The 27,581-nt window shown below is 41.0% G+C and overlaps 2 protein-coding genes across 7 annotated transcripts in view; one reads left to right on the plus strand and one right to left on the minus strand.

Moving 5' to 3' along the window:
* The window catches only part of megf6b (multiple EGF-like-domains 6b), a 112,983-nt gene extending 107,936 nt beyond the window's left edge, over positions 1-5,047 (plus strand). Inside the window, exons 36-37 of one of the 2 annotated variants that reach the window (XM_060909942.1) lie at positions 1,244-1,372; positions 4,057-5,047. In XM_060909942.1, coding sequence (XP_060765925.1) covers positions 1,244-1,372; positions 4,057-4,124 — 197 coding nt within the window. In that variant the 3' untranslated portion in view covers positions 4,125-5,047. Of the gene's footprint in view, positions 1-1,243; positions 1,443-4,056 lie in introns of those variants that run through there. The other variant, XM_060909941.1, reaches the window with a different exon arrangement.
* Positions 5,048-6,192: 1,145 nt separating this feature from the next.
* The window catches only part of kcnab2a (potassium voltage-gated channel subfamily A regulatory beta subunit 2a), a 157,427-nt gene continuing 136,038 nt past the window's right edge, over positions 6,193-27,581 (minus strand). For all 5 annotated transcript variants that reach the window (XM_060909944.1, XM_060909946.1, XM_060909948.1 and 2 more), the window contains 8 exons: positions 25,722-25,765; positions 23,136-23,222; positions 20,775-20,860; positions 20,331-20,451; positions 17,368-17,462; positions 14,940-15,060; positions 11,127-11,215; positions 6,193-10,395 (listed from right to left, as the gene is read on the minus strand). In XM_060909944.1, the coding sequence (XP_060765927.1) occupies positions 10,306-10,395; positions 11,127-11,215; positions 14,940-15,060; positions 17,368-17,462; positions 20,331-20,451; positions 20,775-20,860; positions 23,136-23,222; positions 25,722-25,765 (733 nt within the window). In that variant the 3' untranslated portion in view covers positions 6,193-10,305. The remainder of the gene's footprint in view (positions 10,396-11,126; positions 11,216-14,939; positions 15,061-17,367; positions 17,463-20,330; positions 20,452-20,774; positions 20,861-23,135; positions 23,223-25,721; positions 25,766-27,581) is intronic.

Here is a 27,581-nt window from a genome sequence, read left to right on the forward strand (position 1 = left end):
TAGGGCAGAACTGTAACCCATGACTGAGATATAGCTCTTCATACTCTAAATTAATAATAATAATATACATACACCAGTACTCATGCAGTTGTAAGATGGGTTATGTAAGGAATCACACTCCAGACTGCTGTTATATGAAAATAACATGGGCGTGTGATGCAGCATGACTCAGTGCACTGTGGGGTAAACTGTTTTTATATAACCACACGATCTGAGTGTTTTATTCCGCTGACTCTGCAATGCCGTGTTTCACTATATTTGACAAAGAAATGATAAACCAATTGAAAGCTGCAAGCGAAAATACAAAAAAAAAAAAAGTACAAATTTTTGGCTTTCTGTGTTTAAGAAATGGGCCGCAGAAAGACAAACAAACGACTCTAGTGGCGTATAATGCTGTGAATTAGACAAGGTGCTATCACAGTTTTATGCAAAGTGAGGAAAGAAAATGGGGAAAACTACGAACCAGACTCTCTTAAAGTAATGCAGGCAGCATTGGATCGATATCCGGATCAATCCTGAAAGATGTTAAAATCCTGTCCAAAATCCTCGTGTCATGATGAAAGACGCTTTAGAAACTGATTCAAACGTGCAAGATAGTCTCGCGCCCTGAGTGGTTCAGAAAACGTGAATGGCTTCCGAAGTATGAATTTGGCCCTATATATTATAAACAAGTAATCATATGGTTCCTCGTAAAATTAAGGATCAATTTCACTTGTGATTTCAAAGTTTTGAAATCACTTATGAAATTAATCCTTAATTTTACTCTGCCCTATACGATAACCTATACTTGTACCACAAAGTTTAATTTATTAACGAATGACACAAGGCAGGTTATATGTTGTGCAATATCTAAGTGACAAGTGAGAACAGGAAATAACGTGCGTTATAGCTGCGATACACGCAAACGAAGCCGGATATTTTACTGAGAAACCAGAGAGTCTGACTGAAGACTTTCCTGTGACCGTTAAAACACTGACAGTGGACCCTCCTTTCATAAATATTAAACGGGTTTTAAAAAAACCTGATGTTTTATTAATTATTACTCTCAGATTATGCCAAGCATCTATGCTACGAGTCCCTGTGTACAAGCTGTTACTATAGAAACGATAAAGTATTAGAAAGAGCACATTAATATAAATCTGTCATTCAGTTTACAGCCGTGAGTTTATACAAAAATGATGCGTACTTCTTGACCAATCAGATTACTCTGTTCTCTTAATGATCTATCGTGTGTGTGTGTTAGACTGTCGAGTGAACCAGTATGGACCGGACTGCTCATTAAACTGCGAGTGTGAGAACGGCGCGCAGTGTGACAGTCGTACTGGTCGCTGTGTGTGTGTGAAAGGCTGGCTCGGCTCCATGTGTACAGAAGGTAAGGACTTCTACAAATTCTACTTTCTTTAGGTTTTGTCTCTGATCCCAGGCTAACAGACTTCTGTACCCAGAACCTGCTGCAAAAGTACATGTTTTCAGCTTATAAAATTCTAAGAATCAAGTCATAACCACCTTGGCTTTTTTTTCCCTGCTAATAACGTACTGAAATCTGATGTGTTTATTCCATCCCCTGTTCAGAAAGCTGTTAGCAGAATTTATCAAAACAGTGAGAGGAAATTAATTCAGTACTTTAAATATTTTCCCCTTAAACCTTTAATAATAAACACGTTTCATCATCAGAGCAATGTTTAAGTAAGTGATTAAGAGTCCATTCCAATATTTTAAAGTCCCAAGAGAGTGCATCAAGTTAATCTTTGCACGTACAGAATGTTTGATTTCTGAGATGGTGCTCATCCAAGCAAAAATTAAACAGTCCAGCTGCTTCCCAGTGCATTTTCATCGAATTGACTGCTCAAATCAGGGAGGCCATGCTCAATCTTAAGGTGTTTACCAGTAGTTGAGTGGCGATGTTCTTTAATTCACTGGTGTAGCCAAGCTAGTCTGTATCACCCAGACCACACTTAAATAAACAAACATTCTGTTGACTAACCAGTGATGGTTTGGTGTCGTTTGAGATGTTGCTCATCCATCCAAGCAAAAAAGCCCAAATTAAACATCCAATCTGATTCCATACGTGCTAAGATTTTTACTTGATGAACTTTCTTGGGATCTGAATGGACTCTTAAATCACTATTATTAAATGTATAACAAAAGTCCCCTCGGACTATTCTATTAAAACTGTTCGTTGCCGAGTCTCTTCACACAAGTGAACTTTTGGTTTCATCAACTGTGCAACTTGAGCATTTTTGTTTAGATGACGCCTCACTCGCATAAAAGTAAATATCTGAAAACTCATCCCTACAGAAAAATCATAACCTTCTGAAATGCAAAATTACAAGCAGACACCATGTTGTACTGAAACTAGGGATGCTGAGCAAACTGTTCTCTGGGAAAATATCACGAGGAGGAACGACAGCATCATCTTATGATGTAAATAGCCTGATAAACAAGAACTCGGCCTGAGATGTTCATCACTAGCAGAATGATCATTTTCTGCAGGACAATTGGTAAATCATCAACCAGGGATTGTGATGTGATAGAATACAAGTACTTGGCGCTGTACAGAAATAGGGCAAACAAACAAAAACCCTCCACCTAGGGCTGTGCGATATATCGAATATACTCGATATATCGCCGAAAATTGTGTGCGATACATAAAATTATTATATCGTAACTATTGAGTATTTTATGGTCATCTTCCGACTTGCGTTTGTTTAAAACCTTTCCCGGTGGTTTTCTCCCTGTCCCTCAGGCAGTAACGTGAGAAGCTGCCTAAGGGTAAAGAAAACAATAACGTCACACACTCGCCAACCAATCCCGGGCGACATCTCGCTGCTGAAAGGAACTTCCGTGAAGATTTTCTAGTTTCGGTTGTGTTGCCAGATTGGGCGGTTTTAAGTGCGTTTTGAACATATTTTGGGCTGGAAAACGTCAGCAGTATCTGGCAACACTGCCGGCGGGAAGATTTCCTGGTTCCCGTTTACAGCGCTGACTCAGTTTGTGCAATCGCTGGTGCTGCATAGGCTACCGTGTAAGCTCTGGCAATTTCAGCGACAAATTAAAAATGGAAGCGGACAAATTGGTTCCTAAAAGAACTAGTAAGGGGTCAGTCACCTGGCATTTTTTGGATATCGCAAGGAGGACGTGGAACAGCAAATGCCAGTTTGTAAAGTGTGCAAAAAAAACCTGTCATCACGAAAGGCAGCAGCCGGAATTATACACATCAGAGGCAGAGCCAGAAAACATTCAGTTCAAAAGTGTGCAAAGAGAAAAATGATGTTTTGCAGATCTCTCTCTTCTCTCCCTCAATCTCTCTCTCTATTGTGAATGTTCCAGTGGTTCTCAGTAGTCAGGTTAATAGCTTGGAGATCTATTTTTTTTTAAATAATTTAATGAAAGAGCACTTTTCTTATTTAGGCTAAATGTCTCTCAGTGTTGAGCTGCACTTTATTGGTTTGAGCTCTGAGCAGCTCTGTATTGTGTTGCCCCTTTGTTGCAATTTACAAGATTGTTTTTGCAGTTTGTGCCACATCTTTGTTGAATAAAAATAGTCTTATTTCAATTCAATTGTGATTAATCACCAACATGAAAATTTAAAATGTGTTGTTGAAAACCACCTGTAAAGTTAACCAAGAATGTTATTTAATCTGCAGGGATTGTAGTGAAAACAGTAAAAGTTAGATTTCATGGGGTCCTTTAGAGGAGATTTAAATATATCGAGATATATATTGTATATCGTGAAATGGAGAAAATGTATCGGGATATTTTCATTTTTTCCCCATATCGCACAGCCCTACCTTCACCCCACTTCATTGCTCGGATGGAACAGGGATGCTAACTAATGTCGCTAGATAATGCACTTAGAAAGAAGAAGAAATCCTTTTTGTTGTGTACACGTCCGAGCTCAACCAATTATGTGCTACCTTTCTGGAGCAGAAAGGGTTAACGACCAAATAGTGGCAGCGTGTCCGTGCTGGGACTTGAACCTTCTAATCAACAACCCTACAGAACCACCACTTAGAGAAACCCTTGTTAAAATGTATGATCTGTTCGTATCGACAGCTGGACCTCCACAACGGAGCAGCCCTGACAGGAGAGAGGAGCAGTCACGCCTAAGCAACTTGTTATAAAACAATATGCACACCTTGAGAGAGTGAAGGAGGAGAAAGAAGTGCACACAGGGAGAGATCTGTTCTTCCTCTGGAGCTCCAGTCACTTGCTTCAGCTCTGCATGAAGAGGCCAGTGAGGGAACACGAACACACACCCCTCTCACACTCGGGGGGCAAAAAGTCTTACATCATGCGTGTGCTACAAGCTGCACTGACCACACACATGGCACTTTGAACACAAACACAGAAGTGGGTTAGTGTTTCAGAAAGCATGCTGGTGTAGGAGCACAAACTTCCTATCAAAAAAGTGCACCAATCATCTGAAAAGCAGTTGTCAGTTTCAAGACATTTGCATTTTCAGAATTATAATCGTTATATTTCTTACACTGTCCTTTTCCGAGCTGGAGATTTAACACACACACTCCCTCCCTCCTGGAAGAGATGACACTTGAAATTTGCTTCTATAGATGTAGTTACTGAGGCTACGAGTCTAACAAGTGATTGATGGAAGTTACCTGTTTAGCCAAAAGCACACCGACTCACACTGCATCAAGTGTCATCTATATTTAAAAAAAGCCAAAAAACCACACGACGTAGAAAGGAAAGTGTTTGTCTGTCACATTGCTTAGCTGAAGAAAATAGAAAATGTTAATTTCAATAGAAGTGTTTCCCAGACCAGCATATACAAGAGACTCTTACTTGTCAGTATCATTAGCCTCATTATCTGTTCCTCCAGCAGGGAGAATCTATAGATTTAAAAAAAAAAATCATACAATGAGCAAATGCTGCATAGATCATTTAAACTGTTCAATACACTATCAAGACGGGAAAAGATGATCACTGTCCATATTAAGAGAACAACTCAATTCATGGTGCTACTCAACTCTACAATCTCTCTAGAATGAGACATTATAATAATTTGCTTGTTTTGAATTTATAAATCAGCGGCAATGTGCTATATAATATTGGATGTTTTCTATAAAAGATATTTGTATGATGGACATGTACATTTTTTAAGAATAGTGTAGTGATGTAAATAAAACAAACCCCATCTAAATCCTGATAACTAGATTGTCTTCATCTCACTTAAAATGTAAAAAAAAAAAAAAGCGAACAAGACAAGATGGCTGATTCAGTCATTAATATTTTATAATTTTCATTTCATAGATACTGAAGCTGTACATATCTAAATTCCAATTCAAGCACAATGCAGTTAGCAATGCCTGCCGATGAACTTAAAAAAAAAAAAAAGGCCAAAGTGATCACAACCATTTATATGTATATATGTACAAAGGTCAAACTATATACAGATATGTCTCGACATACAGTATCTCTCCACACATGGGTGGAAATGTAAGCTTGCCGTTGTATACATTATACAGAGTTCTTCAAAATGCATATTCAGTGCAAATAGATGCTCCTCCTCCTCATCTCAATACCAAAAGCAGGGCCACAAAGAATACTAAAAAATAATAAATAAATAAAAATAACCCCCTCCCCCCTTTTAAACCCTTGCCTGGAAACCCCTCCCCCAAAAAACACTGAACATAAGAAATAATTTCTCAGCAAGCGGCAGATGATGCTTTAAGCGCTCTTCATCTATCTACAGCTCCAATTTGAGAATCACAAAATCAACATTGTTGATGCATTAAAAAAAAGGCCATGCTCTCACCATTTTTCATTCATGTTTAAAAAAAAAAAAAAAAAGGCGTTTCATGTCGAAACAAAGCACTGTTCTGGGTAAATACTGCCCCGTCTCGTTTTACTGCAGGAGATGAGAAGCACGACATGTTTCCCTAGTGAACAAATTCGACAGCAAGCCACTGATGTACCACTGATTGATTATTTTCTTTTTTTTTTCAAATGCAGTACTTACTCATGACCATGCGTGGCGCTATTGCACTATACAGTGCTGTACTAATTTTCCCACCGCAAATGCACACACAGTAATGCCCTTCTTTCCTGAGAGAATCTCTAACACAGAAACAGGGCGGCGCCATAAAAAGCACAAACAAACAAGACGTTTGACATTTCCACAAATCAACAAAGCGACATATTAATACATCAACATCTGGTAGTTTTGTTTCATTTCTTCTTTTTTTTTTGTAAAATTCAGACGGGTTCCACGATGTCCTAATTTCAAAAACACAGCTGCTACACACAGCAGGAGAAACAGATCTACTGTATGGAGCACAGTGATGAATACTGTCTAAAGCTAAACTAAATGACAGCTGGACCTACATCTTAATCTAATCTAATATTTATATACTACTCTTTTCCAAACAAATATCAATGTTCGTCAGTTTTTTTTTTGTTCGTTCGTCAAAGTCTACTGACTGGTGTTCAGCTCGACTGAAAACATGGAATCAAAACTCCTAATAAAATGATGAAAATGACCAAATGCTGCTTCGATTTTCTCAGAGATAACGTATGCGTTCCTTTTCCATCACGTGAAACTCGAACATAACTCCTGTCCCTTTAGAAAACAGACACGGGTGATTCATTCATGATTAAGTCCACATCATGTGTGCAAGTTTCTGCTTTCTGGTGAAAGCTTTGTGAAGTGAGACCTACCGATGTACAAATAACGATGTAAGGAAAATAAACACATCCACATAAATCTCAAGAACGGGGGGGGACGGACCTAAAAATCGTGCACGCGCGAGTTGTGTAATGGCTGAAGAGAGCACATGCTTCAGGGGAAACGGACATCGTGCAGCTGGCGAAAAGTTTCGTTACGACGCGGAGAAAACTGTACGGAAGCACAATGCATTTACAAAAGAAAATAAATTGGACACCTTATCTTGTTATTGAGTTACTATCTTGTAATAAAAAAAAGATCTCAATGATGAGATTCCCAGAGTCTCATACTGAGAAGGGGGGGGGGGAGAGATTAAATGTGGTAGTTTAATCATTACATGAGATTGCAGGTATTTAGCAGACGCTCTTATCCCAAGCAAAATACAACAAGGGGGTACATGACACAGTGCTCCTGGAGCAGAGAGGGTTAAGGGCCTTGCTCAAGGGCCCAACAGTGGTAGCTTGTCAGTGCTGGGGCTTGAACCCATGACCTTCAGATCAGTAATCACAAGTCTTAACTGTTGAGCCACCACTGCCCCGTCTTCTCCTGTAACCCATGTTATGGTGATGATACACGGGGCAACTTTTTGGGCAATGTTGCCGAGCAATGTTGCTGGCAACGGGCAACTAGGTGAGACACAGGGCAACTTACAATGGGCAACAACAGTTAGCAACGGCAGTTTACAGTTAGCTAAAAAAAAAAAAAAAAAATCGATGTCTTAATTTTTGCTGTGACCATTTAATCAAGCTGTCTGTTGTTTTTTTAGAGCTTTGGTGAGGTAAATTCCTCCATATAGAATATTAAAATAACTTACCGGCGTAAAAACAGATGAGGAGTCTCTCCATCTCTTCACTCCACTGACACTGAGCGGCCGCCATATTTGTTTGAAATTTCTGATCCGAACCTCACCGGAGGTCACATGACTCGATACTCGCGTTCTGATTGGCTTATCTCAAAAAGTTGCCAGAGATTATCAAAACCATTCAGAAAGAAACAATGTTGCCCAATCTCAATAGAAAAGAGTCAAAACGCAATTGCCCAGCAACATTGCTCGGCAACACTGCCCAAAAAGTTGCCCCGTGTATCATCACCTTTAGTGATGATTGATAACCCGCCAAGTGATGACCACCACTGCTGAAAAGTGAAGCCAATGCGGACGTGCTAACTCTGCAGTTCCTCGAATGGCCACTTGAGGCTGCCTCCAAAAGCAAGTCAATTCCCATAGAGGACCTCCCCCATGTTAAAATGTCAAAATTTACAGCAAAAATTTACAGCCTGGTACAGAAAAAGGGGTTTCAGTCTCTATAGCTAGTTCCCCCCTTCATGACGACTGTACAGGGGGTGAGTTTTTATGTAATTCAACAGTTTAAATTATATTGAGCCATAAATTTATGCATAATCGGGGCGGGTCCTATCTGAGTGACAGCTGGGTTTGTCTCGTCTTGTTAGCCGCTGGCTGGCATTACCTCGGAACTCGAGCCAAACTCAGCACAGGTGATGGATTTATGGAAATACTTTACGGAGCCTTGCCTATTTTCGACTCGGAGCTTTTCCACACTACTACACCTGTCAGTTACTTTAAGATTGTACTTACCCTTCAATATTTTTGATGTAGTCGCTGCCGATCCAGTTTATCGGGGTCTCCCCTTCAGTAAATCAGGCTCAGACTGACAATTTGACAGCTTGAGCGACTAAAAAAAGAATTACACTTCGGAGTTTGACAGAAATAACATCCATTCAGCATGAAGATTCACGTAACAGTCAATCGTTCATCAAGAGACACGTCTCTGAACTAAATCGTAGGTTTGGTCGATTGTTTCATATCAAATACACTGTGACCATCATAGACTAACCATCTAACAGTAGCGGCTATCGACCTCAGCCACTCCTGGCTAGCTATTAACCAAGCTAACATTAGTTATCTAAACTATTGGGGGAAATATTATCGCTAATGCTGCTTTTAAAGACTGAAAAGACGACACTCGATCAAATAACGTTTATCGGATGGTTACACGGCTGGTGATTTTTTTTTTTTTTGGGTAAACCGGCTTGTTATGGTCCATCATATAGAGCAGCTTCTTTTAGTTTAGCCAGCAGCTTGTTAGCTTCGAGGTTAGTATGCATGTTTCAGCCATACTATCCCTGCCCCTTTCTCCATTTATGGGTTAGGCAGAGTCAGGCGCTGCCAAGATGGCGACGCCCGTAGCCTCCTAATTTGAGCAGTTTGGAAATCCAATGAGCGATGTCACAGAGGCTTTGTCCATTATTTTTAGTCTATGTAACCAGGGTACCTTAACTTTTCTCCTAATGATGAGATCTTTTCTTGTAATTGCAAGATGATTTTTTTTTCTTCTTTTCTGAATGCGATGTGCTTCTGTAGAATTGTCTGCGGGTCATTTTCCTTCAGATTTCATCAAAACTCGATGGTACATGGGATAGAAAAGATCTGACATTCCTAACATATAGGATGCAAATGTATATACACGTTTATATCTACATGGCTACGTATCTTGGCCAGAGCGAGTACATACGTGAGAGAAGCGATACATGATATACATAGAGTAAATAAATAACGGGAAATACATGCTGTTAAATGACACTGCGAGGAGCTGGGATATACAGGATCTTTGGCTTTAGCCATGTGTGATGACGCCGGATCTTAAACGGTAACGTCCAGCGTCTAGAAGTGAGAGACAGCATGCGCTCATATGCAGCAGGTGAGAGAGACATCTGCACCCACCCAACAGTCTGCCAGGTCAGCAGTTACACACACACACACACACACACGTTTCAGAGTTCCAGTTTGAGTTTTTTTTTTTTTTTCTGCTAGACTGCAGAAACTCTGCAGACTGGATTTGAGAAATAATTCCATGGTGTTAGGATTACTGCTGCTCTGAGGCGGGGTTGTATTTCATGGCCGGTCATCAGGAAAAGCACCAAGAGGGGAAGGGGGAGAAAAAAAAAAAAAAAGCGCTTGTATTTATGTTTAGACACCACCGGTGCCTCCCATAGCCACGCCCTCAGATGGACTCAAAGTGCTGATTGGCTCATTGGCAAAGGGGGTGTGTGCAATCGTGACAGACGACACAGTGAATGATTTCGGAGAGACAGACCTCATGAATGACTATGGGAGATGTGCAAAAAAAAAAAAAAATCATGAACTGATCACCTAGATTAATGAAAGCGCTGCATTATTGTATACACTTTTTTTTTTCCAATTTTTGGTCAAATATGCACTGGAGTATCAAAAACAATGTGCGGAGGGAAAACGAATATTTCCTACAGCCAAGCAAGCGTGTGCTATTTTTTCCCCTTTCGTCGTAGGGTTGTTTTTTGTTAACTTCAGCTTTCTATTAAATTTTAACTATCTGCCCAGGTCAGTAGATCTGGCTCTTTCCTTTTCTCTGTGAATATTACTTTTTTTTTTTTAGATGTTGTTTCATTGTTCCCTGTAAGTTTCTACACGGCTCCCCCTGCAGGCTCGGGGTGTACCTGCCGGTCTCATGCGCTGCTTACTCATTCAGTAAAAGCTCAAGCAAACGGAGGAACAGGCAAAGGGCTCAGTGCAGGGTGGCCCCTGGGCGCTCCCCCCCACACACACACGCAAACACACAGATATACTACGAGCGATAGTCCTTTTTACTGTAGGGCTTGTTCCCCAGTATGCTGTCCACCTCGTGCACAATGGACGAGGACAACTTCGGAAGGACCTGCGGGGGGGAAAAAAAAACAAAAAAACGGCGATTAAAAACGATTTGGGCTGAACAACACTGTGCACTGCAGTAACTCTTTTCAAGGAGCACGAGTTTACAAAAGAAGTGTTTAAAGGTGTTCAACACACCTGAGCCAGCGTCATACCACACTACTGTCACATCAGGTCTTGCTGATTCATTTTCTAGAACAATAATGCACTAATGCACACACTCTCAAACACACTATCGTTTCTACAGCAACAGCTCGTTTACAGAAGGAGGCCAAAGCTGTAAACAAGTTGGCCGACAGCTTTTTTTTTTTTCCTGAAGAGAGTGTGAAGCTGGTGAAAGAACAACTGTTTATGGCTGCAGTAACGTCACTTAGAACTTGCTTTGTGAACATTAAAGTCTTTTTTTTTTTTAAATCCATTTAATTGATAAATAGTCTAATTGTGGGTAAATTGCTGCAGTACAAGAGGAATAAAACACTTCAGGACATGCTGGACGCATCTCTGCTTCACCACACCACCCCGTCACTGATTATTTTCTTTTCAGTGTGACACGGAGTGTATTCCTCACATATTACCTGGCTCAGGTGTGTTGGAGGTGGATGAGAATCTCACTAGTCCACTTTTTCGAGTGTGCGTGAGTGAGAATAGTATTGAGAAGCAAAATTCTTACCATGATATCCAGACAAACAGAAATAAAAGCCATTCTGACTGCGCACTTGTGCAGTGTGGCGTCCTCACCTGTAACGCGCCGATGTTCTCCATGAGCTGTTCCGTGTTGGAGGCTCCTAAGAGCACAGAGCTGACTCCTTCATTTCTTAGGCACCACGCTGCAGAGGATCAGCACATAATCACACCCAATACAACACACACACACACACACACACCTCTCCCGCTCACCCACACATGTGCACATGCACAGATCACACCCCCGCCCGTCCACAACACACACAAACCTTTCTAATGCTGCAAAATAAAATAAAGCCGTTTCCAAAATTAAAACCTACTGTAGCTAACTCTACCACCCACACGCACACACAAAGAAGGAAAAAAAAAAAAAAAAAACAGCCGTCAGACCACACTGTTACCATGGCTCCCAACACCGGGGCAGAGAGAATGTATTGGTATCTTGTTTGAGAGAGAAATTGCAGTGTCAGTGTTGGAACGGAGAGGTTTGGAGTCAGAGGTGAGGGAAGCCATGTGCTGACCACTGCAGCTCCTGAAGGATGACGCACGCAACACCTCACACTCTCTCTCTCTCACACACACACACAGAGAGGATGGAAACTCTGTGGGGATCTGATTCCAAGTGTGTGACATGTACAGTGTGTGACATGTACAGTGTGTGTGCCATCTGTAGCTCTTGCACACTGTATTGAGTTTGTGTAAATTGATCTTGAGAACTGCACATGATGAGCACAAATGAGATTTGCTTAGAATTCACGCTTAAATTAACCTGAATTAAACATGCATGCACCAACACCCACCCACCAGGTTATCAAAAAAACAAAATCACCCAACTTATTTAACTTCATTCCACTATAAACGGTTATTTTAAAGTCAAAACTAATCAACAGTTCTGCACCTCATCTTCATTACTATCACATTAAATTAGGAAAGTTATTAAGCTTATTGTTTATAATATATTTTCATTAATACAGGTGCTTATCTGTTATTGTGTGGATGTTATAATCCATTCTCACAACTGACACTAAACACTGCTGCGAATCATCAATCAGCACTAACGCTCTCATTTCCAGGAATAAAGATTAGATAAATAACTTTACTCAGAATGCTTTACATACTGCTTTAGGGAGCGATTTATAATCTTTTAGCTTAGTTCCAATTAATACTTGGGAATGTTTAAATTTTTAAAGACACGATGAAGACTTAAAAGGATATCCCCAAACGAACATCCAAATTAAACAGAAGGTTTTCAGCTGGCTGGAGTTAAATAATTAATCTAATCTAAAGTCAGTGCAGTGGTAAAGCTACATGCCATGACCCTTCTGCCTTACTGTATATATTGGTGCATCATTTATTTGAATATTAACTTGATTACAGACCAAAATGTGATCTGTACAGACGCACACAGAGGAGCAAAATCCACCAAGAGTGAATGTGCATGTGTGACCGAGGGAGACAAGTGCATAAAAAAAGGCAGAGAAAGTGCGAGTGAGGGACAGAAAAAGTGAGTGCGAGAGAGAGAGACAGAAAAAGAGTGCGTGTGAGACATAGATAGAGAGGAGAGAGATACAGAGACAGAAAAAGCATGTGAGAGACAGAGAAAAAGTGTGAGAGAGCGATAGAGACTGTGCGCGAGAGAGACAGGAAAAAAAAAAAGTGCATGTGAGACAGAGATAGAGAGGAGAGAGATACAGAGATGGAGGCAAAGAGAGACAGAGAAAGACAGTGTATACTTCTCCTCAGTTCTGTACTACAGTCCAGTGAACGTGCTCCAGTTTGATTTGCTCTACAGTGCAGGTGAATGGATCATATGGGCTGAGATTTGTGCCAGCAGAATCAGGATTTGAATCCTTTACATTTGAATAGCTGAACATGAATGGTTGCATTAACAAACTGAATTTGCATCTCACAATTTGAAATGGAATTTCGCTATTTGAATGCTTGTATTCACAATCTGAATCTGCTCATTTGAATTTGAAATTAATTGGTTTTCAATCTTTAAATATTCAGATTCAGTTCTCATAACTCAAATTCAGTTCTTCAAATTCAGTTTCAAGTTTCTGTGACAAACATCCGGGTATGAAGGAAGAGCAATCGAGCACAGACACGCAGGATTCTTCTTTGTTAAGTTTCCAATACCTCATTCGTATGTCGCTCATCCGATGCCATCGCTGCACGCCGCTCGCATGTTGTTCACCACCTCTTCTTCACGTTTCTTGGCCGGCTACTACTGTGGTCAACAACGCGACCGCTGATGGGCCAAAGAAGAATCCTGCGTGTCTGCGCTCGATTGCTCTTCCTTCATACCCGGATGTTTGTCACAGAAACTTGAAACTGAATTTGAAGAACTGAATTTGAATTATGAGAACTGAATCTGAATATTTAGAGATTAAAAACGAAAAATTTCAAATTCAAATAATCAGATTCAGATTGTAAATGCACACATTCAAATAGCGAAATACAATGTCAAATTGTGTGATGCAAATTCAGTTTGTCAATGCAACCATTCAAGTTCAGCTATTCAAATTCAAATGTAAAGGATTCAAATCCTGATTCTGCTGGCACAAATCTCAGCCCATAGGATCAGTACCGGTGCTGTTGGCTTGGTCAGATTTGTTGTGCAGAAACAGGGATTTATGGAGTTCTGGAGGAAGGGGCAGAGGCTGATGGGATGCAGGGGCGTAACCAGAACAGGGATTAAAAAAAAAAAAAAAAAAAAGATATTTTTATTTCATTTTTTGAACAGGATATTTTAGGCTCCTGCTCCAGCGTTCCACTCCTCCCCGTTTTTGGTTGGAAATCGTTTAGAACAAAATGAACACACAATAACGTTCTTTACATATAAGGGCTTATTCGGTTCACAAGTCGTCCTGGGTATAAATAAAACCAAACAAACCAGAAATGCGTGTTTTTTTTTTAAACACACACTTTCAGTGCATTTTTATTTTGTTTCCTCCATTTTTTCCAGTCCTGAGGCAGCCTCAGAAAAACATGAGGTTTAATTCCATCCCTGCAGAATGCAGAACGTTAATCAGCCTTTCGACTCCATTATTAACCCACAACATTTAGATGTGTCGAATAAACAGATCCAAAAGCACAAGTAATCAGAACTATGGGTAAATTATGTAGCTAACTAGCACCATGTGATCGCAACAACTGAGCTAAATAAGCAAATAAAGCTCCACCTCCCTTAATGAAACAGCGAGCAAGCTAAGCAGCAGTAAAACAGTGTCGTTAAAATATGTAACCTTTTCTCCTCAAGATCAAAGACAGATTTTATTCTGGGGTAATAGAATAATAACGTATTCTTCACTGTTCTCTGACAGGTAAGTAAGACCGCCTCTTGATTCTGATTGGGTGGATTGCTGGTTGTCATTATAAATAATGACAAATTATAATTTAACACTTGCACTTGGATTTCTAAAGAGATTACTATTGTCTGATTGTGAGGAAAGTTTATTTAAATAAATAAATGTTTCTAATGTCACTTTTAATTAGAGGTGGCGTTTGGCTTGAATTATTGGATGTTTCATTCTGGTTACACCCCTGCTGTGTGTGAACTGTGACACAAGGTGCTGAAGACAAACACAAAAACACACACAGGGCTGAGAGGAGTGTTAATCTCAGGGCTTATGGGAATGGGACACTGGGGGGTCGAATCTTTAGAATGGAGGGTGATGTCAGGCTGCAGCATAGAAGCTTTAGGATAGAATCGACTAGAAGGGACGAACGCGTGCGCGCACACCAGCTTTTAACCTGGGGATGGAGGAGTGAGTTCGTGTTGAGGGGCGGCGGAGGGAGCGAGGTTCAGGACGGACGGACAGACAGACAAAAAGAGAGAGAGCGGCAGTGTGTGTGGTTGCGTACCGATGGCGAGCTGTGGCAGCGTGCACCCCAGCCGCTCGGCGATGGCCTGCAGCTCTTTCAGCTTCGTCTGCTGACGCCGGCCCTCCTCGCTCAAGATCTTGTCCTTCAACCACTGGTAGCCCTGTTAACGACACAGCACACCTGCTCAAAAACAAGGGCCCTGTGCACGCGCACACACGCCGCTGCTTCTCTCTCTCTCACACACACACACACACACACACACTCTCCCAGCAGCACTTGCGTGAACAAGGGCCTGTTTTTAAACACGTGACTCTGTCTTTCCCAGCACTGACAGAACATTTCACACATTTTGCTCTGCCTGTAGAGCTTTAAAGGAGCAGTTAGGGAATTTAATAAATAAATAAATAAATAAATAAATAAATAAATTTTTTTTAAAAAATCCCCATTTCAACAATTTTCCTCTCTCTCCAAATGTAAGCGATGCATCGAACTCTACGTTCACACTAATGAGTGACGTATCAATTGCAGTTTGTCAATGATGGGCGTGGCCTGTCCCCCCATGCACAATTAAAAAAAAAAAAAGGTTAAATACATCTCTCTCAAATATTAAAGCTGTGGTTTGGCTTCATATTCACTTTGTTCTCAGCTCAGATTTGCAAAGTGAGCGCAGTTCACTAGTGGCAAAGTGCTCTCCAGAGGCACTAACGATCTCTGCTACTTCCTTCCAAGCTTTATTTTTCTCTGTAATATTTCGATACATGTTTAATAAGATGTTTTAGTATAAATACAGAGGGGATTACAGGAAATTGGGCGTTCTGATTGGTCAAGAAATTCAGACTATTTCTCGATAATCACCTCAAGCGACTCGGCAAAATGGCGGCCAATCACTTCAATGCAAGTGAGGAAGAATTACAAATGGCGAAAGAAAATGCTGTTCCTAAAAGCACTAAAGATGCTATGAAGTTTGGTCTAAAACTATTCAAAGGGAGGTGGGATTGGAATTTATTTTATTGATTTCAAAACAAAGTATTTTATGTGACTCGGCGTAGATCAGTGACCAGTCTGCGCCACAAAGTTATTACATTTACATGCTGCTTTTGAAGATTGAAATAAATGAATAACACTTTTTAAAAGATAATCACCTGTGTATTTATACTTAAACAATTATCCACCTCACGCTCAGAGAATATTGGTGAATCACATCGGCTTTGTCTCTCGACTCTTTGTATAATAACATCATCGACTATCATCATTCACCGATATTCACTTCACCTTTGGTGAATAATTGTTAAGTAATCGACAGGATAAGATGAAAGCACCGTTAGCCGTTTTACTTCCAGACGGTAAACAGGAACTAAAGTTGAGTGGGGAATTGAAGAAACCTCAGACTGCGTCATACCAAAGCTGAGACTTGTAAAAGGAAAAAAAAAAATCTCCATTGAAATTTTGTTGGTGTTGTGGCAAAAATATTTTACTGTAGTTTTGGTGAGAAAGCTCCAATAAAGGATTTCATTTCAGAGATTTTTGTCCAACATTTATAAAACTGCAAAGGAAATGAAAAAATTTTTAATGGCCAGTCAGTCAAATAACAGTGGCTATACTTATAATAACAGCATTACACTTTTCTATCATGATCTTGATATGGTGTAGTTGTATCGTTCAGCCCTAGATCACAGAACTACGATAAATTTTGAGGATCAGCTACATTTGGGACGAGAGGAAAATTGTGCAAATGTGCGTTTTGCCAAACTGACTCCTTTAAGACTTTAACACACACAGACACTGATGAGTGTTCATCACCGAAGCCTTATAATCAGCACTTTATATATATGTGCGTGTGTGTGCTGGGACAGCAGTATATAATAACTGGTTAAGATTAACAGTGGGAAGGGTCGAGTCTGTTTGATGATCCAAGCACTCATAGATCTGAAAAAAACCAACACAAGACCCATCACTGTCCAGATCACCAGCACAGCGTCGGTTGGTGCGAGTTCGTACAAACAGGTGAGAGCGCAGAGCACGGAGCATGAGCGTTGGTGTTAGAGCGCTGAGGACATGGGGAGGTGAGGGACAAGGTGAACGCTTCAGTCAAGACCAACAGCGATACGATGGTGCATGCCACCTCACTCACTCATACACACTTACACGCACGTGCGCTACTGCACTGGACAAATTCAGGATGTATGTGTGTGTGTAAAAGATCAGCAGGGCCTAAAATGTCCTCCTCAGAGTTACCACAGAGACAGTCACATGACAAAAGTGCTCTGAAGGCTCATGCCACAATAAGGACAAGAACATTCACAGACAAAAACACATCCACAAACACCCAAAGCTAGAACCTGGAAGACACGAACACATCTGTTAGAACACCAACGACACACAGAACCACGATACAAAGCCACAAATGTTGCAGAAATCTAGAAATAAAAACATGGCGGGACAAACAGACCGATAGGAAACGGAGTACCTTGAGAGAGGCGCGAGAGTACGCAGGAACGCCACTGTCGTATTTCCCTGAGATGATCCCACAGGCCAGCGGGGACCACGTCATTGCCCCTACACCTGAAACACACACACACACACACACACACACACACACACACGTTTTTCCTCCATGGAACATTTTGCTTCCTCAGACCAGATGAAAATGAGAAAATTAATCGTCCCCTTAAGCCTAGGTCACAACCGGACGTACGATTTTTTGGCTGTGCGATTTTTGCCGTTTCCCAAAATCGCTGCGTTTTTTTTGTTCATGGAGAAAGACGCACGTTGGCCATAAGTTTGTCTTGCAACCTGAAAAAAACGTAAGCGCCCGTAGAGTTTGTTTGGCATGACAAAGAACCTCTGCGGCCGGTCTGTGGCCAGTCTACGTCTCGAAAATCAGCACGTCACACGCGCGCCCTCCGTGCGTTTCTTGCACGTAGACCGGCTGTAGGAGCACGTACGGCCGGTTGTGACCGAGGCATTATGTAACGCGTTCTGCAGTTGGACCTTGAGAGTTCCTTCATACACTTACACCATTTTTCCATCATTCACCTGTTACTGACGGTGTATTATTATACTGTGGCAGCGGGGGCGTGGTCTAGCATCGGTCTGTGACAGGAGGGCGGAGTCGGGGAAGTTAAGTGGCAGAATCATTACACCTGTTGTTAATTGATGTGTTTGTGTGTCTTCCCAGTGACCGCGCCCTTCTTAAGGAGAGAGAGTGAGAGCAGAGGGGAGCTCTCCACAGCAGACAGCTGATGTGTGTGTATTTACAGCTGAAAAGCTGAATAAAGAGTTTTTGTATTCTCAGTTCTGTCCTGCCGTCCTTCTGTGCTCCACCCATTTACACGAACTGCCACAGTGGTGCCGAAACCCGGGAAAATGAGCACAGAAGGACGGCAGGACAGAACTGAGAATACAAAAACTCTTTATTCAGCTTTTCAGCTGTAAATACACACACAGACACACGCGCACACACATCAGCTGTCTGCTGTGGAGAGCTCCCCTCTGCTCTCACTCTCTCTCTCCTTAAGAAGGGCGCGGTCACTGGGAAGACACACAAACACATCAATTAACAATAGGTGTAATGATTCTGCCACTTAACTTCCCCGACTCCGCCCTCCTGTCACAGACCGATGCTAGACCACGCCCCCGCTGCCACATATACCATCCGCCCTAACAACCAGAAACGTCAACAAAATCACATAACAGTAGTGAGCTCCAAAACTAAAGAAAATCCCACCTAGGTAGACCGAACTAGTTCACCACCATCAGGATTCTTTACGTTAATACTAGATGAGGAAATAATCCAGCATTACGTTCATTTTTATGCTGCACCAAGTTTGTTTGTTTGTGTTTCACCAAATAGCAACAAGCCACAAAAACAATGATAGGTTTTGAAAAACCCTGATATATTTCAAGTGAGTAAGGAATACAAGTATAAAACACTACTCAGTGTGGTGTGATGAAGCAGAGTTACTGCTGATCATTTTCCTATAACCACACAGTGTTTTGCTCCTTTTATACCACCAATTTTTCATTAATTATTATAGAATGACATTATACTTTCTATTCATTTATAGACAACATGAACATTAAATCAGCTATAAGCAGTCACTCCTTCACCAAACAAACGTTAGACGTAAGGAGCTCAGGAGAGGATAATCCTCTTCTGTTAGTCAGGTATGACGCATTTTTCCAGATAACTATAACGCCACTGCGGTTTACATCATGCTAATATTTTTCAATTTACGTCCAGTTAAAGGTCCCATGGCATGGTGGTTTGTTAATGCTTTAAACGGGCTCGTGGAGGTTTCCGGATGTTATATCCGCAGCCTTTCTCGAAATGAACCCTCGGCACGTAGATATAGCCTCCTGGGAGAAAGCCCCATTTCAGCCCTTTTCCCAGTGCGTCGTTTTGCTAATGAGAAGCATGGAGGCGGGGAAGGGTAGAGGGTGGGGGTGGGCCATGGGGGGAGGGGCTTGACCAAGCTGCGGGCATGCTACCTGTGTGTGAACAGTAGCAATGGCAGGTCAAGCAACAGTCCAAGCTTTCGCTTTTGACCCGGAGTCCGACCCCGAAGCAGAAGCGCAAGCAGTTGAACAAACTGTAAATCACCGACTTCAGCAGGAGTACCTTCAGCGCAGAGTACCTGGCTAACTGCAGGAAGCGGTTAGCTGCACAGCTAATGTAGCCATTGCAAGGCTAACGCACCGATTTTAAAACACGGCAAAACGACTTAACAGTTATACACTTACTTGTTCGGTGTTTGTGGCTGATGTGGCAGGGATGCTTGGTACGGACCCAGGCTTCAGTGACAGTTGATGTGCAAAACCTGCCCTGTACTGTCCCAAGTTGCGGAAACATTCCTCAGGAAAATGCTTCCGACAAACATACACCGTCTTAGGTAGACTCGACGGCGTATTATTGGAGTAAATAAAATTAAGCCACTGCGTCTTCAGGGGCTCTCCCGTCGGCAGTAAAAACAGACTCTTTTCTGTGTTGTCACATCCATGTACAGCGCAATTTCCATGTTTCGCTCGCTTAGGTGGTGCCATGTTGTTGTGTCCTCTATGGTCTCCTCACTACAAAATTGAAGTGACGTATCTATGGTGGCAACTTTTGAGCTGGGCGGGCAATCCATACAGTGGGTGGGAATCCAGAGGAGGGGCGTGGGGATCATCTCCCTTGCTGACGTAGTAAAGGGAAGAGCCCATCAACGCGCCATTTTGATGCGCCATTCTCAAATGTTGACAAAGGGTGGGCATAGTTTGGTTGACACATTATGACATTTCTAGCCACTGGGGTGACTTAAGAAGGTCAGAAGAACTCATTTTAACGTTAAAAAACCTCAGAAAGTGAAAATTTCATGCCATGGGACCTTTAAGGTTTTTGTACAATCAACCCAAGAGGCTCGCTAACATAATTTACAGCAAAACACTTACCGATCTTATGGAAGAGCTCGGGCAGCTGCACTTCGACCTTCTCTCTCTGGAACATGTGATACTCTGCCTGCTCACAGATGGGGGGGATCTGGTTAAACTGCCGTGCCACGGAGTACGCTTCCTGCAAACACCATCAGGAACACTTTTAGGTGCTAACTGTTCCTGAGCATGCAGATAGGATTTCACCCCAGTTGATACACACAGGTTGGTGAACATGCCGTAGGAGGCTGAAATCGTTTTGTCTGATTCACAGTGTTTTGGGAGCCTGATAAATTCAACATGACATTTTCACGGCATTGAAGCAGCAAGTGCCATTGAATGGGCATGTTTCAAACTGTCCTCACCGAGGAGGATCTGTGCCTCTTAGGAGCTCCTGCTGACCATCCTGAGACGTCTGGTAACGTTGAGGAGGTCAGACAGGACGCGCGAGCTAAAGTGACTCACCATTATCTCCATGGGACTCCAGCGGGACGTGCCCCAGTACATCGCCATTCCCTGGTTGATCACGTGGGTCATCGCTCGCACCGTTTCTGCAAACCATCACAGCAGATTGAACGTCCAATTACTTATGAATCATTTCTCACCAGGAGAGAAAAAAAAAAAAAAGCACCAAAAGAAAGGAGATTGATATTTTTTTCCTTTTTAAGAAACACAGCCTTAAAGTATTTGATAGATTGCAGTGAAATGAGTTTGCAGCTCTAATCAATAAATGCGTATATAAAAAAAAAAAACCTCCTCCAGGCTTGGGCATGAAAATCAAAAGAAGGGTGGAGCGCTGTGAAATCATTTATCATCCATTTCTCTGACAGGCATGATCGATTATGATTAAGAGTCTGATGAGGCGAGACAGATAAATACAGAGGGATTTAGTCGCTTGTACGGCACGATGGAGTACAAACAGCATACGCTCCGGGGATGAGCTGTGCGCTAATGTGTGACTTCTGTGAACTTTCAAAAGGGCATGTGGAGGGGGAAAAGAAGAGGGGGGGAAAACAAACAAACAAACAAAAAACCCAAAAGAAATGCGTTTCTTCTGCCTCCGTCCAAAAAGCACCAGCCAGGTTTCATTGTGTAACTACACAGCTATGTTAAACTCCATAAGACAGAGGTCCCAGAGATCAACAAGGTCCTGAGAGGGCCAAGTTCACACATTTCCACAGGGGACAGTTTCATCAAGAACAACAACAACAAAAAAAGCGTGGCATTTCCGTAAAAGCAAGATCTGCTTATTTTTCCCCACTAAAGAGCATCTTAAACACTCACTCTGAGCCACCGAACAGCAAATACGTCAAGAAATGTAAATTCTCTGACAGCACACAAACATTGTCGCATGTCGTGTCACGATGAAATGTATAAACCGGCCGCCATTTTGAGGACAGACCACGTCAATACTTAATCAAACGATCATTTAATCTGATAATCAGCAGCCCTTTGCTCCATACACTACCTCAACAAGCAGCAGTGCAGCACATCCTCTGCCTCGTAATAATTTTAGCTGATGTTATGCGACAACTGGGAAATTTCTCTCAGCAGCGAGGGTTACTAACATCATTAAAAGATCACTTGTTGGCTCATATCAACTAATCATCTCTATTAAAAGTTTCTTCCTCCTCCTGATCAAACCCAGTGGGATCTTTTCCATGAAGAGCCGTTTATTCTCTTCCTGAAGCAGTGTGAATAATTTTGGCCATCTTTCACCTCTAGTTACACTCATTCTTGTGTCAAATTCAGTCCCGACTGTTGCAACCGCATCAGAAAAATCGGTCCAGCAGAAAAACATAATGCAGAGAAAGCATAACAGATCCTGTAACAAGTGGCAAGAGACTGGAACTGGAGATGAGCTGCAAGAGAAATTTAATTTGGCACCTGGAAATGTTTACATAAAAATTTTTTTTATTATATAGTGTTTTCTTTTAAATGGTGAAAGCTTTTAAAAGTGTTTCAGTTAAAACATTTAAAGCGGAGTAGTTTTTAAAGAAATCAGATAAGGATCAGTTTCAGCTGATATTCGAGGTTTCAGTATCGGCATCAGAAAAGCTGCTCAACTGAGCGACCTATTTGTTAATTTGTGCATCCTTAAAGTGTACCTCAAACAGGAAGGGAGATATTAAAGAAAAACTATTTCAAACATTTGACCTTGCTGTGACCTCGATCCTGTTTGGCTTCATTACAAAATCGAGTCCGTTCATCTTCTCGTTACAGTGATGATTCGATATAAATCCTGCAAACGTTCGAGCGCTGATTTTTCACATATCATGCAAAGAAATGAGAATCTTGGACAGATGACCTGAAAACAGAGGCATCAAAAGTGATACTGTGGAAATATTGTGAGTGAGATGTACACACTCGTATACAGGGATGGAAAAGTGACGAATATAATATCAGACACTTCGAGTGATGACAGAGAAGGAATCTGATTTTATATCAGTAAGTTTCTTCATGTGGTTTAAGGTTAAGACGGCTGTGTGATTGTAGGATCATTCGTACAAGTGGATAAACTGTCAATGTATGAAATGTTGTCGGAATAAACGGAATTGTTTTTGGCAGTTCAGGAAAACACAACGGGGAAAAAAAACCCCGCAAAAACTATTTTGACGAGCTGCGAAACATAAGTGTTTTCAGTCAGTAGGAATTAAAACATCAAAGCCATCGGCTGCACAGATAAACAGAAATGGAGCATTATATTTACGTGCAAATATTGACTAACTGCAAACATTCACATGATTATTTTATTAATAAAATAGTAATTTTTATACTGTTATAGTTATACTTTTCATCATCAGTCACTCCGAGTCGCCGTCTCACCTTCCATAGGCGTGTTGGGGTCGGGTCTGTTAGCAAACACCACGTCCACGTAGTCTAACTGCAATCTCTCCAGTGAAGCTTTTAAACCTGTGGAGTTTCACATGCTGCATTAACACGTGTTTAATCACCGTCACAGCCATCGAGTCGCATCACAGACCAACACATCACACTACAGCCACTTCACTGCAGTAAACCGGACACATACATACACCATACATGTCAACTTTTGGTCAATCAAACCTGTATAACCAACCTCCAAAATCCGTATTTCCCTTATAAAATCCTTATAAGATGCAAATTAAAATAATTTACCTAAATTTGAATGATAATTAACAATGATATATCCAAGTTACTTTTTATTCAATATTAATAACAATAAACCTTCAGAATGAATACAAAGCTCCAATGTTTGACAAAAACACAAAGTGTCACTCTAATGTTCTGAATTGTACTCCATGACAGCTTTTTTAGCGCTCTGCACCAATAGACCCCTTTCACATGACGTCACCGCGCCGTAAGATTTTGTTAGGCGCCATATTGGAAGACCAAGTACATGCACTCACAATATAAAACAAAGTACGAGTGAGAGTAAAGTGACACGATGGCTGATAATTCTGGTTATGTGAGTACATTACCAGCTGCAGAAAGGGCACGGTATGTGGAGAAACTGGCTGTGATTGATGGGTTTGACCCATATGATAAGACTCGCGGCAAGGGAGAATGGAAACATAAGGAGGACCGGACACCAATTCTGCCATCTGTTTGCTACCCAGACATTGTAAACTATTTGTTGTTTACACCCAGTGCCTACACTCAGTGTTCGAACTATGCCGATATTTTCGGGGGGTCCCTTTTTTCCCCTTGGGGGGGTGTGTGTGCTTGCAAACACATGAGAAGCCTATATCTTACGCACATATCACGCGGACTCCACACACGCATCGCATCTGAAGTCATAACTCATCAGGGGAAATCGTGTCCACATTGACATGTTCAAAAAACAACCTCGCGTCAACAATGATGCCACACGCAAGGAAAAAAAAACAAAACAGTCAGGCTACTCAACAACCAACCTGGCAGCAGCGAGCAAGCCCCAAACCATCCTAAATTATTATTATTATTAAATTGTAGAAGTCTGGGAGGCTTGCTCCTCATACAGTTATCAACTTGGGGCCAATTTAGCATGTTTTAAATCTGAATTTCTTGCGTTTGCTTACCTCAAAGTGTCCGCAGATCATGCACAGACTTATCCATTATATCCACAGTTTTTTGCCAAGTCTCACACAGGTTTCTTTCAAGTCTACTGTTAGGCCAATAAATCATAAATAAAACAGCTCAGATTTGTTTGTTTAAGTCGTTTGCCACTCCACTTTATTCTCGTGGGTTCACATACCGCTGACGTTATTTCCCCCTAATCACGAGTTTGTTGGTCTTCCAAAATGGCGCAGGGTCTATTTACTTCCGGTTTCGGGTGACATCAGTGAAAGGGGTCAATACCTCACGAGGCTGCATGTCACAGCAAGTGTCTGTGTTGATCTTGCCGGAGTGCCCATTCAGAATCTTTTCAGTCACTAGTGAAAGTCGCTCAGGTGGAAATACGCTTTTCAAACAAAATGTTACTTCCCGGTTGGCGGGATTCTCGCAATGCGGTGTGTGCATGATCAAAAGTGGAACGAAGTCTTGCTACCACAAGATAACGCGCGATTTCATAAGACTCTTTACTGGCTGTCTGTGGTGTACAGTACGTTTGTAAATGTTATGCGCTCTTTTATCATCGTGTGAATTGATTATAGCTCTAAATAAATATTGAAGTTTTTTTTAAAGAATCCGTATAACTTTATTTGTACGCCCGTATACTACGTTTATTGAATCAAATCCGTATAAAATATGGACATTCCGTATAGGTTGACATGTATGATACACACTCAGAACTATACTGAGAGAGACACACACACACGCGCTCGAACATTTCCTTTCGTATATTAATGAACGCAGTGCATCATCCTACTATATAAACACCATAACCACAAAGCAACCTGATTCATTTATTTATTCACCCACAGTAATGTTTTTCCTCTCATATTTAGTCCAGTTCTAGCTTTTTTTTTTTTTTAAATGCAAGACACTTGAGCCCCACCCAGTGTTAGATTGACTCCTCCTTTCTATATGGACTCAGTAATGTTATGATGTAAAATAACTGTTTAAAGGGGAAAAAAATGCCAGTAAAACACATCAGTAAGTAGCAGCTGGAATTAAGCTCTAATATTCCTTTTTGGAGATCTTCTTTACAAAAAGAAAGGAAAAAAAATACGCAGAATTGTATTTCAATAGATTTGACATAAAACGTGGCATCTTAAAAGGTCATTTACATTTTTTGCTTTTAAATGTGTAAATATGATAAAAACAGTGTTTAAAATGATTTAGGCAGTCCTGATGTATACAGACTCGCGTCACTAAACAGAAACCTTCAGCTCACTGAGGACCGACTTCTCCTGGGAGTGAAACACCTTAAACAACGTCTCTCTCCCTCTCTCTTAATACGTGGAACTCTGGTCATGGTGTCGTGTGATGTCCTGGACTTGGACTCACCTTCTATTATGTGCTTCCTGGAAAGACCTCTTTCAGTCTCTGCCCTGGGAGAACGTTAAAAACAACCAGGTTCTGTTAGTCTATTCAAGAAAATTCTACAAATCTACTTAAAAAACAAAACACCATAATGATCAATTTACACCCTCAAAATTAAACAGGATTAAAATCAGTGAAATATTTTACTTATATTTAGCATTTATAAAATCAATCCTGATATTAACTGGACGTTTCTAAATGCATTTTATCACAGTGCATGTTTAACATTTAAAACACAAGCGAGATTCTCTAAGCGGGGTCTCCGGTGAACCCCAGGAGGTCCAGTGAAGAGGCTTTTTTTTTTTAAACACAATTTAGTTAGTGATATAGTAATATGTACAACCCTGATTCCAAAAATGTTGGGACGCTGCGTAAACTGTAAACACAAACAGAATGCGATGATTTGCAAATCATGGAAACCTTATGTTTAATTGAAAATAGTACAAAGACAACATATCAAATGCTGTAACTGAGAAATTTAATTGTTTTTTGAAAAATATATGCTTATTTTGAATTACATGTCAGAAATAAAACTTCAGTTTCAACAGGTCTTTGTACTATTTTCAATGAAATATAGGGTTTCCATGATTTGCAAATCAATCACTGCATTCTGTTTCCGTTTACAGTTCACACAGCTTCCCAACTTTTTTGGAATTGGGGTTGTTAATTTAGAAAATCACAACCTACCTAAATAAAGTCATCATTATTAGCTTGACTGGTAAGTTAAAATGAACAGGTTTAATCCAAATCTCAATAACTCGAACAATAACGCTGGGGAAAACTGAATCTGCTCTCCGAGTGGAAAGTTCAGGAAAATAAAGCTCTACAGCAACAAAAAAAGAAATTATTTCAAGGGGGTTCGTAGAATTTACTGTACAGTTAAAGTAGTCAAGCTTGCTGGAAACGTCTTACGAGGATACGGAGGTCATTGTTTCGGTTTTTAAATAATTAACCAGATGGCTTTGAACTTTGTACAGTTCTGTGATTATGCTACGATTCTTCGGACTGGAAAAATAACTGCGTCCCGTCACGAATATACTGCTGGATATTAAAAACAAAGATCTTACAAGGTATAACTCATTACTGTACTCTCGTTACCCCTCATGCCACACGCAAGCAAGGCAGCAAATTCCTTAATCTCTCCTTACTAACTGAGGGCGAGGCCTTTACGGGAAAACATCAGACCGAAGTCTTGACAGTACAGACTGAACCGTAGGCTCGCTCCGTACAAAAAGACCTCAATCTGATATTTTCCTGTAAAGACTGAGCAAGCAAGGTTAATAAGGAGGAGTTTATTATATGACTTATTTCTAAGATTAAAACAGACGGTCATTATAATGAGGCATGATGATGCTTTTAGTCGCGTCATATTTGTAACATAGTTGAGTCACGCATGCAAAATAAACAGCTAGCGGTTTCAAAATTGAATTTCTGCTCGCGGTTTCTGAATGCTCTTTGTTGCTCATTTCTTGAATAACTCGGCGGCTCGTTTGTCTTTTGGCCGTTTTTTTTTTTTAATCCCATTTTTATTTCCAATTCATCTTTGTTGTTTTGTTTTTTTGTAACACTGAATCCGGTGCCTTGGAAAGAAAGTCCGTAATCGCCCACGGGCATTATGGGAAGATTCTGCCCACCAAGGAACCAATCAGAACGCATAATTTTACCGGAAGTAGCTTATGCCAGATAATAATACAGTGTAATATACGGCATGGGGTGTATGTGTATTAATATTTAATAACTATTTTATTACAGAGTTTGAAGGCATTTTTACAATAACCCACAAAAGATAAAATTCTTCAACTAGGAAAAGGTGGTCATACAAAA

The sequence above is a fragment of the Neoarius graeffei genome, chromosome 26 (genome assembly GCF_027579695.1).
Source record: "Neoarius graeffei isolate fNeoGra1 chromosome 26, fNeoGra1.pri, whole genome shotgun sequence".
NCBI classification, from domain to species: domain Eukaryota; kingdom Metazoa; phylum Chordata; class Actinopteri; order Siluriformes; family Ariidae; genus Neoarius; species Neoarius graeffei.